Below are 15424 nucleotides of genomic sequence, written 5' to 3' on the forward strand. Positions count from 1 at the left end.
GCTAGGTTAATTACGCCCATTTCAATTACTAATTGGATCAGTTTAAACCTGCTACATTGAAAGTAATCTGACAGACAAAAATGTTACCATAATTAAAAAAACAACCAGTTTCTTGAATGAAGTAATTCCACCAATTAAGTAATTTAACCACACGTAAAGCAAACCCAACCTGAGCCATTTGCGTAGTTTTGATTCATTTTCAGCAACATGCTATTTCTCAGTGCTGTTGTCTACAAAATCCAGCACCATTACTCACAACAATCATTTCTGAGGGTGGATCCATTCACACTGGGTGAAATAACTGAATGAAGTTTGCCAAAGTGATGGAAAAACAACTTTTGTGCAAAGTTCTGGTAAAAAGAAACCAAAGCTTTCAAATGCTGCTTTTGGTATAAACCTTTGAGTTTCGACAAGTCTGACTACAGTTTAAAGAATATCATCCTTGCTTTGAATTTGGGCTTGCTAGAAAAAGCAAAACTTTCCTCCAGCAGCCTAACTCTCCAAATAACTCTGAAATTGCAAAAAAGCAGAAAGAATTGGACAACCCACGAGACAATCTTATTTTCACTGATTGTGTTAAATAGGTTTATCAAGGCAAAGTGTGGTAAATGATAAAAGCTGCCAGCCTATGATTAGTTCTCTTCTCACCAACAGGTATTACTCAGGACAACTGAAATTCAAGGAATAAATGTGAATAAACTCTGTGGTTCTAGGGAACAAAAAGGCAAGTAATATTTTATTTTCTATTTTTAGCTTCCAAAAACAAATAGTAACTTTGTAATTCTTTAGAAAATTAAAAACCACATATAAATCCCTGTTTTTCATGGCTGACATTTTCTACTGAAAGACTGGGGATCTTTAGAGTGTGTATTTCTAATGTGTTCCTGACAAGTTGCATGTTAATATTGATTGAACAGTTCCTATAGGCAGCAAAAGTCCTCAAGTGTTTTCTTCTACAAAGAAATTAGAGAACTCAATCTAAAACAAAGAAAACCACAAAAGTTATATTTATGTGATCTCTATATCACACAGTTTAATCTCAAGGATGTTACTGCCATTGCATCTATAATGGGAGATTTCCTGTGAAATTCTGGAAATCAGGGAAATATTCCACCTATCAATACATCTAATACAAATTAGTATAAAGAGCCTATCCTTCCCTATGCATGTTAATGCTGAACATTTGTCTGCTGAAAGAAGCAGATAAGTTAAAAAACACTGTCGTTTATAAAGAGCACTGCTTGGGAAATAACCTTTTGAGCCACTGGAAAAAATTCTGAGTTCAATCAACTTTATTTCCAGTACAAAAGCAATTAGATTTTTCCCATCAGAAATCAGATCAAGAAGTAAATTAAGATTTATCAGTGATGGGAAATTTTAATTTGTGGCATAAATAGAACTTTCTTCTTATTTTCGGCTCTGGCCATCTACATAAAGCTCCACTCTAAACACAATTCGTGAGAGAAAAAGATGTATTGCAGACTTATCATAAATACTTACATTTAAATTGTATTTCCCTCCTTCTTTTTAAAGCAAAAGCTACTTTAATTAAGTTTAAAATAACAAACAGTCAACCCATAGGAACCAACAGACTTGGCTGCTGTTGCATTCACCCAAGACTATGATCATAATGAGAAATCTGATTTAAACAAAACCCAAACCATTAGCATCCCTGTTAGCCTGAGAAGGCTGCAGCTATTTTTGTGTGTGCATCAACCACTTCTGAGAAAACAAAACAGATAAAAATGCAATTTTTAAAGTGGTTCTTGTACACTCACGGAAAACATTTTATAATACACAATATTAATTAAATACATGGAAAATAATTTTGCTTGTTATAATGCATCTGGAGCATCAATAGTGGCTTCTGTAGCAATAGCCTCAGCAACAAAAACGTTCAAAATCTACTTCTTTTTACTTAAACAATGGGCATTCTGGTGAAAGGTTTTCTCTTTTGACTCCCAAGGTTCATATAAAATACTCTTTACAGGAAACAGCCTGAGAACATCTGCAACAGGAGAACATCTCGTGGTCTCCTGCAGCAGCTTCAGTACATCAGATTAAAATGACGGACAGTGTGTCCTTTTCTTAATGGCAAAGAGGACTCATGCTCTAGAAGAAATACTCTTTTATTTCCCAAGTACATTTATCTGATGAAATTTTACTGAATACCTCTTCTCACTTTGACTAATACAACTTGAACTTTCTTCTTTATTTCTGTGTGATTTAATATGAATTGTTTTAAAGTTGAAATGAAGATTAATTCACAACAAATCCACCATACAAGAAAGACAGTGGGAACTATAGCTCAGAAAGACGTCTGCAATGGCAACTAACTCCTGTCCTGCTTCCTTCTCCTTCACTCCCTTGCTGATTCAGGAATAATTCTACCAAACAGAGGAAGAGGGGAAAAAGAGATGAACTTGATAAGACCACAGCTGAGAAAAATTCAGACAAGGAATAATTTCTGAATACAATATTGGCTACCTAAAGTCTGACCCAAGGCTGCCTCTTAATTAGTGTTTTAGAAAATATTGGAAAAGCAAGGCTGCTGGATGGAAACTGTCTCCTGCAGATGTAGCATGCTGCTCTCATTTTATCCATGAATCCCTGTTGACTTCTCAGCAGCTGAAAACATATTCAGACTGTCTGAAGACAGGTTCTAAAATTTTAGATTCCCTCTATCAACAGCTAGGTGATCATCTCATCTGCCACAGCTAGTGGATCAGTTAACCTTTCCTTTATATTTTACTACCTATGATGTTTTCTTGATGGGTATTCCAGGTTCTACAGACATTTGTATCTAAGTTGTAAACCTGGGTCCCTTAAATCAGCAAAGCACTATTTAAATCATCTCACTATGGCATAAGGTGAGCCTATTCAATACAGAAAAAAAAAGCCAGGGCAGCAGATGTAATAAATAAAGGATTTCTTCTGGCCAGAAACCAAATACTGTTGCTTGATATTAAATATTGCATTGCAAAAACTAATCAGAGCATCCTTACTTCTTCACAATGGTGTGGCTAAAAACTAAGCAAAAAAGCAAATGACTGGAGGAACACAGAGAAAAAAGCAGGCTCCTTCCTTCATGTGGGAGAAGAAATACTTGATTGCCTCCCATATACATGGCAAGTAATCTCTGAAGGAGACAAAGTCCAACATTTGCCCTGAAAATCCAGGTTTTGGTTCCTCTTTCTGCAGCATTACTTCCTGTAGGCTCGAGGGTCTCCCCTAAAAACAAAAGAGTTTTATGGCTGTTGTCCAAAGTCCTGGGTACAGAGAATTTCTCTCTTGAGCCACAACCATGGAAAACTTTGAGTGCTTGACTATAAAGCCCTTATGTCAGGTTCTGTGTGGAGCATGAGGCCAGCCCAGCACAGAGCTCAGGGTGATGAGGGTGCAGGAGCTGAGAGACGCTGCACCCATCAGCGCTTTTCCACGGGCCTGTGGCACACAAATACTCCTTTTTAAAATAGCTACAATTTAAAAGGTCATGGTGTAAAGACTTTTGATTAAAATAGTAATAAAAGAGTAAACATTAACTTCCAATTTCTCCTTAAGTATTTCTTATTTCCAGTTGGTATCATTTCTCTAGACTAAGTTGCACTTTACGAATCTAGAAGTTGATCTTGATTAAAAATCTTTAACTTCTTGGTTTTCAATGCAAGAAAACTAATGTCCTTCCATTCAAAAATACCTATTTCTTGCTCTCATAACTCCCATGATTACAGTAATTACTTATTATCCGTACTGGTTGTCACTACAGAGACAAAAGTTCACTGGAACATGGTAAAACTCACAATAAAAGAAACGGGGTTTTTTTCCACACTTCAATGACTGCTGGCTTTTGTACTGCAAAGAAGACAGAAGATCAATCTCCTGGTATAGCCTGGTAAACATTATGCAGCTGGTAGGCTCTTGCAAACATTCTGGATGTTCTCGATTGCTTAAGTTTCAATCATTATTGCTCAATAAGGTTTTGAGAAAATGCAAACAATAAACACTTTTTAAAAACAGAAACTGAGATAAATCCATGCACAAAAACACTGGGCAAATCAGGGAGAGATGCAAACTGGCCCTGCTCCATGTGAGTTAATGCAATGGGCATTGATTTGTTCTAGGTTAACAATAAGGACTGTCTATGTAATTTTAGGAAAAGAACTTTCATTTTCTGATTGGCAACCAGAGCTGTACATCACACAACCAGAGAGCCAAAGTCTGGCTTTGCAAGTGACAAATCAAAGCCAATCCCTCCTTGCAGGAGAGAAGCGAAAATAAGTCTGGAGCAGTCAACAGTAGTTTGTTATAATGAAATGGAACTTCTGTTTGCACATCCCTTAGCACCTACCCGCCCCAGACCAGCCCCAAGGGACAACTCTTGGGGAGAGGCAATCTTGTAGGCCTCAGGGGAGACTAGTTAAAAAATCGCTATGATTTGAAGCTGGTCTTGAAGACAGCTTTTCAGCTCATCTGAGAGGTGGAAATCAGACCAACTCCAGGGGCCACCTACGTCCTATTTGGACACAAGCTTTTTTCATAGCAACAGGAAATAGAAATAGAGATTCAAATAAACCCATGGAAATAGTATCAAAAAGACAGCAGCAAGACAAGGGAGATCATACACAAGTTGCTTGTTGTGTTCTTTTTCCTTAACTCAGAGAAATCCTGGAGAATATTGAACATCCACAAGTGCCACAGCATCCATCCAAGTGCTGGCATAGCAGCTCCCTTTGCCCTGTATCTTACAGAGCATTGACACAACTGTTACATTGCATTTACTGGCCCGGAATAGTATATCTGAGCAGTAACTGTAATATTTGGCACTTAGTTCTCTGTATTGAAAGAGTTAAGCTATGTCCTATAAAGATAAAAATCTCCACTTTATTATTTTGTAAGCCTGCCTAACAAATGAGGATCCAGCTGTAATTGTAACATTCCAAGCTCCGAAGGCGCCAAGTTTTACTAACTATAATTTAACCGGTCCAGTTGATGTAGTCCAAATTCTTGTTTGGATAATCAGCCTTTGTTTAAATATGTACCAAAAAAAAAAAAAAGCAGCATAGGCCAGCATTAGCCTCTAGGCATGTCATGTGAGCTTATTACCCTGAAGCTTGCAGTAGCAGACACTCATGCACAAGAGGAGGATTATTTTGCTAGTATTACTGTTACGGTAACATATAATCAGACCTTCTCCCCGCTCAGCCCCCACCCTTTTTCCTTTTTTTTCCCCCCTCTACAATTCACAAGTCTTTTTTCCAAGTTCAAATGAAGTTTAAAGGTGAAAAGGTCAAGAAAGTTTCATGACTGGCTGTTGAAAGAGGGAGAAATAACCAGGGTCTCCAAGTTTGCGTATACTAAAAGCTCAACAATTTTGTATTTTGCTGCAATTCATAACTGTACAAATCCCTTTTGTTGGATCTGTTTGGACTAAATTAAACACTTGTTAATAATTTATAACTTAATATAATTAGAAAATAATAATAACTGTCAAGCAAATACATTCAATACATAAAGCAACTTGAGTGGCTCATTAGCTTATTTGTCAAAGCAACAATTTCTATGTATTTTAGCTTACTTCTGCTGGGGAGAGGGACTAAAGAGCCACCCAGCTTGCTTGGAAATCAATTCTCCACCAGCTGGGAGCAATTCCCAAACTGCTGCACCTCACCCACATCCAAGTGATGCTGGCTCATTTTAAAAGCAGCTTAAGTCTGACTTCAGGAGGTGCCTGAACAGAAACGGGGAAGCTATGGCCAAGGCATTACACTGCTATACAGACAAAAAAATGCATCCTACAGCAATATGCTGTACATCTTTTGCTTTTAATTTTACACTGAAAGTGAATCAGTGTTCGGACAACAAACTGATTTTCAAAATGAATCATTTAAGAAACAGAAAGTCTTAATTATTTACCTATGCTGGTAAGGGACCTTAGCTCAGTAGAGCACAAGGCCTATGCACAAAGCTGCCTGGTGATTCAGAGGTGCTACCTTCCCCATAGCTTAATACAACCAGATGAAATACTGATGTGGTTTTTTTTTGCTGAGGAGTAAAAATGACTTTTAAAATGTCAGAGGCCATGGTTCTCTTGGAAAGCCAAGACCACAGCTGCCTGTGCTGGGCAGTTTGGATAAATAGATGGATGGACAGATAGACAGATATCAAAGTATTTAAATAGTCTTCAAATACGTATGGTTCCCCACAATCATCAATATTATTGCAAGAAATCTAATATGTTAAGGTAGAACAAAGCAAATTACAGTTGCACATATTGAGCCAAAACCTCACTGATTAAAATCTATGTAATCTCACTTCAATCATGTCAATATTCATCAGCCAGAGTACCTAGAGCATTCAAGACCAAAGTAGCCCTATAAATGCTCATTATAACTGATAAACTAACAGCTGTGATCCTCTGACATCAAAGATCACTGTGCACCAGACAGCTGATGTTTTTTATCACTTTTCTCTCCTTATGAGTACCTATGCAAATTCTGGTTTTGTTGCATGTTAATTTATGATGTTAGAAAATGTCATATTTAAGTACACAAAGCAAAGAAGTCCAGATTAAAAATTAGTCTCTGGTCTCAACTCATTCAATCTGTCAAAACCTGAACTGGTGTAAACTGATTTGGAGTCAGCAGTGCCAGAACAACTTGCATTAGTCGGGGATCTGCCCTTGTTTTCATCTATTTATCTCATATAATTTCTAAGCAAGTCTCTTGTCTTTTCATTCCTTTCAACTCCTCCTCCTCATGACTTTGCTTTTTTTGTCCCACTGGCTGAAAACTTTCTGTATTATTTCAAGGAACTTCAATGGCTTCAAATATTACTTGTTACTTAACAAGCACAATAACTCTCAAAATATTGTTTAGTATAGCTACGATAGATTTATGATTCTATATGTTGAAGCTGAATTGCTACCCAATTTCCCGATGCATGAATAGGCTGTGGGGTCCTTTAAAGTGAGAAAGGCATTATGAGAAATGGTAATTTTTCCAAAAAAACTAAAGCCCTCCATGCTTTTGAGATATCAAACAATGCCTACAGAAACCACAACATAATGTCATTCTGGCTAATTGGAGTAGGTTGTCATAATTAACCTTTTTTAGAAAAAAAAAAAGTCTTAAATCATTGGTTAAACGTGAAAAGTTTCCTTTTTTAAAATGAATCTTTTAAAATACACGGGAAAAAGATATGAATCAATAAAACTGATCTATAACATATTTTTATTTAAGAAAGGACTATAGAATTGGATCTTAACATTATATACCTAAAACAATTTCTTGTTCCACTGCCTTTATAGTTCCAAAGAAAATGTACATTTTGGAGACAAAGGCCTTTATCTTCTTAAGTGCTGTGGATTTCATGCCAATCTCCCAGTGTAAAGCAGACTTCAAACTTATACCCAAGAGAAACGGTGTTGGAAAGATTGGATTTTCCACCACAAAATAAACCTCTTGTGTGGTGAATCATACCAGCTTCAGCACCACCTTCCTCCTAAGTGCTCGCTTGACATGGAGAAATATATCCATTCAATCTCCTCCAAAACAGAAGTGGTTTTATCATTCCTCTGCTGTTGTGCCAGCCACTTTTTCCATGTCTACAACTTCCAGAAGTCTCACATGGATCTGAAAGTCTGTAGATGTATCTATTTTTTTACTTCTTCTGTACCATTTTGCAGTAAATGCCAGACATTGAGAACCACTTGGTACACTGATATTCAAAACATTCATGATGTAATAGATATAAAATCCATTGAGTGACATATGATGACCATCACTGGATGAAAGATTCTTTTAAATCAACAAGATATTTTTGAGAGTTGCCCATCAAAGTGTGCACCTCTACCAGGAATAGTATAATGCAGCAAATTTATTTTGTTAAGGATCCAGCAGCTCAACAAATATGAGAGGAAACTTTCTTGAACTACATATTTAGTAGAAAGGTATTTTATCAATCATCCTTATACTAGAAAACACAGATTTTCAGGATATTTCAAAATCCATTGCCAGTAATAAAGTAGGACATGCAAGGAAAGGAGAGAAATATAGACTTAATACAATGTAACTGCTGAGGATTAAATTTTAACACCACCAAAGCCACACAAAAAAGAATGAATTCAAGAGTCAGAAGATTAAAACTGCATGTAGTCAGCTTGGGATTGGTATGCTACAGATGGAAACTTTCTTGACAACAAAGAGTTTAAATTCTAGTTAGGATATATATTAAATGCTCCTACAATTTTTGAGTACATCACTTTTTTTCCTACCGGCTACTGTAATACAAAAGACATCTCTTGCAAACATATAAGTAGTAAAAAAAAAGTGAAAGTAAAAGACATTTAGGTTTCCAGCAAAGACATAAAAGCAAAACAGCTAATGGATAGCCAGAGTAGTCAAATCTTTTCTGCAAAATCCATTAGTTACTAAAGATTCTGGAGGGCTCAGTTTTTACAGTAAAACCTGTAAAAACTCAGTATCCAGTTTCTCTACTGGGACGCTGAGGTGTGAAGATCCAAATGATGCTGGAACTGAACTGGTATATTTGAACCTTTTGAACTCCATCTGCCCTTCATAAATTACTTTACCACTAGGCTTTAACATGTTTCTAACCTACTGTGCTAGAACAATAAGGAATCATTGAAATAACTGAAAATGGAACCAACTTTATAACACTTCCAACGGCATTTCTCTTTGTTCAAAAGACATGAACCTATAACAGAACTGTGGGATGAGAAAAAGCTTCCAGATAGGCCAGTGGAAATAACATCTATCTTCAGGCTACTGAAAACAAAGCACCAGACCTGCACTCCAACCTCAAACCCATTTAAACTCAATGAAAATGGCACTGTACAGACACAGATTGTTGCTCCTTTCCATCTGGAAACTCTGTCAGATGACAGTGAATTCCACAAAATTCCCAATCGATACAAGAACGTAATTTTGCATCATGCACAGTCGACACAAGCTAGCAGCAGCCCTCTGCTCAACACCCCACCAGGACGAATGTGTTCCAATTTTTTTTCCATCAGAAGGACAAAGAGGTGACAAAACAGAGGAACAGCAGAAGCACAGAGAAGGGTCACCTGAAGAGTCATTTTGCCATCCCTTTTAGTCTTCTTCATTTGCAGGCCGTGGCTGCCACGTGGCAGGGGCAGCAGCCAGCAGCAGAGGGAAAGATGGGCACAAACCGCCTCTTACAAAGTTACAGCCCTGCCTAATATGAAGTGTGACTTTCATATCACTTGCATTTGTAACAATTGAACACTTAATTGTATTTTTAAAAGTTTTGTATAGCCAAATCTTACCCCATGTGTGTTACAACAGAGAAAGGCCCTGCCATAGCCTCTGGCTCCTCACGAACTCCCAGAAAAACCAGGCAGCAGAGCACCTAGCAGAAGTATTTGAGTATGAGGAGGATTCTGGGCATCACTTAAAGATTCTCATTAAGATTCTTTAAGATCACTTAGAGAGGCCCATAAAGATCCTTAATTAATTTAAAGCTGCCTTCAACTGAAAGAAGATATCCCACAGCAAGGCTGGAGAAGGCCAAAGAAGGGAACTCTGGTAAGACAGTAGGCCCAGCTGCTTAAACACAACATTAACTTCTTTCTGTCGGACACAACACACACATGCACCGTGAGCAGATCTCATCATTATTTTTGGTACTGTCAGCATGTTTATAGACAATCAATCATTGGGATTTAGGAGAAAAACGAAGACTTTATTTGAAGTCCAGGAAGACTGTTTCACAAGCGAGACAGCATATTGTCATAAGAAAACAATCTGCAAAAAAGATATTAGTTTCTCCTACACCTTTGCTGCCTGCAGAGAGAGCTCAGCATTCAAAGCTGTGTGTCTGCCAATGCCTATGCAGGACCTGTTCAGCTCTCACCTCTCTTTCATAAGGAGTTTTTTAGGTTCAGGATAGTCATCTAATTTTTTTCCTCAGATTTGTCACAAATGAGCAAACTGCCCATCTTCCTCCCATAAAATATCTGTGAGAAATAATTAATTTCTGAATGTGCTTTCAAGAGGTCAACTACTATAAAAACATCTACTGCTTTTCTCTTTGGATTATTGTATTGTATCCAGACACTGTATTTCAATTTCTCTTTAAAATGATATAGCTGAGCAGCAGAGACACAGCAGCTCCCATTTACAGGTCACCTCAGGTCTCCAGAACCAACAACGCTCCAGGGTTTTAGTGAAACTCAGGAATTCCAAAAGCAAAGCACATTGCCCCTAGTACATAAAATGCTTCTGATTCACAGAATGACACAAATGTACAAGAAAAAAAAGGATGTCTTGATTATTTTTTGTAACAGATGGCTTTTAGATGGACAGAATACACATGCATTTCTTAAACCACCAAACAGCAAGTGATTTTTAACAATGGGCTTGTGTGAAGTGCTCCTTACTTATCAAAAAGACTCAGAAAAAGAATTTCAGGGGTTGAACTCTCACTGTGTTTTAAGTCTTGAACAAAGAATAAGATGCTGTAGCTGCACAAGAGTGTGCTCCTTCATACTATGGGCAGGCAGTCTGCCCAAACTGCCTGTGTTCTGGGACACAATGCTACCACAACTTCAGATTAATAAAGTTGTATCAAATCAGCTGACATTTAGAAATAAAATTAATATAAAAAGGGAAAATTACAAAACTTTCTGTGCAATGTAACTTCCCCATGGAAACCCATGTCACAGTTTGTCTGTTTAAGCAATAAGGAATACCTATTTCTTATACCTTATTCCATTCAATCTAGGGCATAGTTAAACGTCTAGTTAAATGTCTGAGAATAACTTTTGAAAATGGTACCACACTTTTAGTCAGAGAGACGCAGGCATAAGCCTTTAAAAAACGGCTGACAACCAGACCAGTCATCACTAATTTTTGTTTAAATGTATTACCAACATAACCAAGAGTGTTTCAAATAAGTATCTCACTGTCATGCATGGGATCTACAATCATTACATCTCACGAGCTAGAAAGGATCTAAATTTCTGACATTAAACATTAGACAAGGAAACAAATCCAAATCACAGCAAAACTCCCCCTCCCCAAGCCCACAGAACTTGGCTGTTTCAGAAAGCAAAGGTATGCATATCCAAGCTTTTATCCCTTGGAGCTCGGTTTTGCAATCACAAGCAGTGTCAATAAGTAAATGCTCAGGCTGATCTCATCTCTAAAAGCTACAGGTTCATCTGTTGTGTACCTTACAAAACAGCAGAGATCAGTCCTGTCTGATGCAAACATTAAGTCAGAAGAATAACATTACATAATGTGCAACAAAACGTTAATTTACGAGAAGGCAATTCTAATGCTTTTCTTTTTTGTCCTCAGAAGCCCAGCGATATTCCACAGCACTTTTATACACACAAGAGATGCCATTGACGAATTGAATATTTGTAACATTTCTGTATGTTATGCCATTTTGTTTTATATTTTGTTTCATCAGCTCATAATCTTAAGAGACAAGAAAAACCATGCTGCTGGTCCACTACTAAATCACACCAAAAGAGCTAAGGTTTTTAGATGATACAAGAAGCTGATTACACATGCACCGAGTATACCAGTCACTAAGCGTTTCTGGATTGCAGGGATAAGATACTCTCTTTGCTTATTACTGCCTTCTTGATCCAAAGAGATTTAAGCAACTGTTTTCAATTAAATGTTTTTAAGCTAGTAAAACTACATCCATAAAGACATATTTATAGAACAACTTAAAACTAGAAGAATTAAAACTACAAAACTGATGAATTCCATTCCCCCACCCCCTCCCAGAATCATTTACTGACCATTAACGAGCAAAAAGCACTGCAATTTTAAGAATTAATCCACTACTGCAAAATTAAATCAGATACACTAGAGTAGGGATAATGACAAACTGGTGGCTCCAGCGTTGTCAGTTTGCGGGTGATACAAGTTCAAGTCGTCTGTGCTAGTGGCCATTCTGTTGGAACAAACATGAACATAAAAGGTAACATTAAAAGTGCAGCAGCACCAACGGAATAATTTCTGTCGCTGAGGATGCAGACTCCTAATAAGCAGCATAAGGTAAATATTGCATTTTAGAAATGATCTGGTGAGTTCCGAGACTGCCAGACCTCAGTACATGGAAATAAAGGAAGACAGGATAACAAATGTAAATGAAAGAGAGACGATATTCATTTTTGTCTAAATTCCTGAACACAAGATCCCAGCAGTGTGGCTTTGCCACACATGACTGCTTTCATCCCCATTAACCTATGACGAATATTCTGAGATTTAGAGGAACAAAACTAAGCTTTGATAGTTTTCATCCAACAGTTACTTAAACAAAATTTGCCTAAAAACCTCTGCAGCATGTGACTACAAATATTTGCCAGATGAGTCACCTTATCTTTAGTCACTGAAGAATATGCAGTAATGGCAGAGACTTCCCCACCAGTCTGCTCAGAGATGGCTGAAGCCACGAGCAGGCACGCTCTCTTCCTCTGTCATAGCCAGAAGCATCATTAATTGAGTATCTGTCTAATAATATCTATATTCCATACCTGACAGCCCCAGGACTAGCTTGAGTTAGAGGCAAAAGAACAGCCGTGCTCCAGCCCTGTCTCCTCCTGCTGCAAAACCTTGCTGAAGAAGCTTAAATCCACCAGCCATCCTAAATTTAAACTTCACTATGTGTTTCTAACAAGCCCAATACCCCAAGTTCCTACTTAAGCACATCATAATGAAAACTCTTTTTAAAAAGCACATTCACAGTGGAGTGACTTTAAGATTCAGCTACATCGTTTAAACATACATATTTAACACCCTTCAGAATCAGGCTATAAATACAAATGGATATTACAAAGCATGAAGCAGCATCTCAGTTTTCTTCTGTCCCAGCACCACAGGCCAGCCTCCTGCCCCACAGCTTCCCTGTGCTGCACCACAGATGCAGGAGATGCTCTAGACCATCACAGGAATCACAACTAACCGTGAGCCCTCAATGGGGAAGGCTTTATTTTTGTGTTTGGTTGGTTGTTTTTTTTAATTTAAGACCCTGCAGCTCACATGTGCTTCAGATGCTAATTTTAGAAATTATTTTAATAATTACTTACAGAATAATTAACCTATAGAATTATACACAGGGTCTAGTTTTAGGGGAACTCTTCAATTCTGAAGCAAGGAAATGCCCTTTATTGGCTCTGCAGTACCTTGCCTGTCCCTAGATCATAGAATGGTAGGGTTTGGAAGGGACCTCTAGAGATCATCCAGTCCAATCACCCTGTAGAAGCAGGTTCACCTAGATCAGGTCACATAGGAACACATCCAGATGGGTTTTGAAGATCTCCAATGTATTTATTTTGTATCTGCATCTTGTCCATCATGACAGAGGAACAGAAAACAGCAACTGACAGCTAAAATCTGCTGAGCTTCCGACAGCAGTGTGAGCCATCCCAGTGTCCCTTCATCACCATCTTCTGATCTCAGGGTAAAAGGGCAAAGCTAGGAAGGAGTGTTTGGGGGAACCCGAGGTACTCCTCCTCATGAGCTAACAGAAAATAAAGGAAAGGAGACAGAAAGAATTCAAGCAATGACATAACCTGTGGACTCGTACACTGTTTTCTGTTCCATGATGTTAAGGAAACAGAAAGCTGGAGTGATGCAGTCATCTGTTAAATCTCCTTGTATGGATCTTGCAACAATCCAAAACTGCTCAGTTAGATTGCCATATACTTACTGAAATTATCATCATGCACCCAGATTCACCCTTTTGAATTAGTATGGCTCTGATTTCTAATTGGGTTTGACCTCATTTATAGCAGGTTAAGAAACAATATTAAAAATACTACATTTTTGTTAATGGGAATCTTGGTATTAATGAGGCTAGTCCAATGCCTTTTATTCACCCAAGTGTCTTTATGCATGGTAAAGGGTGGTTCCTGTAAGAAAAAGTTACAGGATAAAACCAAACACAAAGTTTCATACAATTATATCCAAACTGGCAGAGCAAAACTATGAAACAGAAACGAACATAAAAGCAAGTGAAATAACATGAACAGTGAAGCAGTAAACACTTTTGCCTAAGGCACAACACCAAAGACTAACTTCAAAGCATCGACTGAATCAACAAAGGTGACAAACAATATGCATAATAATAAACTTAAACCAACTCTCACTCCCTCCTCTTCCCCTAATCAAGGTCAAATGCAAGAGGAAGGAACACCACACAGCATCATCATCACCTTGAAGTGCAGCACAGCTGCATGACGAGTCACTTGCTCTTGCAGGATGAGGGGTGGGAAGGGAAGACGTGCAGAGAAATAAGCACACTTGGGTCCTGTTAATGGCTCGTTACACCAGGGACACCAAGCCTTGAGAAGGAGACTGTCCCTGGTCTAAGAAGCAGGTATGTATGTATCTAACCCGGGGGGTATAACTGTTTAGATACCTAACATCTGCAGCGTGTAAAACTTCATAGCTGATTATAAGGCTCTTCCACTTCAAGTGTGCTGCCAGAGAAATACTGCTAATTCTGTAATTCCAAATGAGAGGTTACTACCTCTTAGAAATTTCTGTTTTGATAGTAACTTCAGGAATTTAGAATACATAATCCCCAAGCACGTTCTGCTTTTGCTCATAAAATAATTTTCTATATCTTTCATTTTATACATTAGACAAAGTACATAAACTAGCTTACAGTATTTTGGCTACAAGTTTCTTCAAATAAACTATGCTGAGGCATTAACAGTAAGAGAAGCACACCACATCAGAAGCTTTATTCTGCCTATTTAACTTTTTTTCCTAATTATAATTTATAATGAACTTCCCCAGTAAGCTGACTCAGGGAAAAAAAAAACCCACTCTGAAAGGCACCAGCTACTGATCAATTATTTTTATTAATTAAGCTAGAGAAACAAAAACCACTGTGGTTTTCAGGCTGCAACTCACAGCAGAACCCACAAGCTTGAAGGCAGAAAGAAGTGTGAAAGTCAGAGCTCTGCTCTGGACGGCTCCTCTATTTACCAAGGGGCTGAAGTTCTGTGAACAAGAGGTTTCTCTCTCCCTTAAATCTGAGGATTTGGCTCTCTGAACAGCTACTTTGGACTTAATAAAATGCCACAAAAGCCACTGTCTTTACTGCATTAAAAACTGAAATAATGAGTATTAAGCAGAAGTAGCTTTTGTAATACACTAACATGTAAGTAGTTCAGCTTGTGATCAGGTTTGTTGAAAAGCGAGCACATGGAAGAATAGAGTTAAGAAAAAGCATTAAAACCAGGTAAGTTTTTGGAGATTTTTCTTTTAAATTTTAGTAGCCAAGAGACTGAAGTTTTAGTTTTCACTTTGGCTTCTAGATCAAGGACTTTGAGGAGAATTTCTGGACTGAGCTATTTGTGCCTGTCCCCGCAGTTACGCGCTGCGATGGTTGGCACCGCACGGGCTGGAGG

At 37.9% G+C, this 15424-nt stretch overlaps 1 protein-coding gene across 10 annotated transcripts in view; it reads right to left on the reverse strand.

The window, feature by feature from the left end:
• BCAS3 (BCAS3 microtubule associated cell migration factor) overlaps positions 1 to 15424 on the reverse strand; it is a 344925-nt gene that overhangs the window by 94501 nt on the left and 235000 nt on the right. The window contains exon 24 of one of the 10 annotated variants that reach the window (XM_062012161.1): positions 11891 to 11955. The exons of 8 other annotated variants lie outside the window; for them this stretch is intronic. In XM_062012161.1, the coding sequence (XP_061868145.1) occupies positions 11930 to 11955 (26 nt within the window). In that variant the 3' untranslated portion in view covers positions 11891 to 11929. Of the gene's footprint in view, positions 1 to 11866; positions 11956 to 15424 lie in introns of those variants that run through there. One more of the 10 variants, XM_062012160.1, reaches the window with a different exon arrangement.

This window comes from Colius striatus, chromosome 20, assembly GCF_028858725.1.
Source record: "Colius striatus isolate bColStr4 chromosome 20, bColStr4.1.hap1, whole genome shotgun sequence".
Classification (NCBI taxonomy): Eukaryota; Metazoa; Chordata; class Aves; order Coliiformes; family Coliidae; genus Colius; species Colius striatus.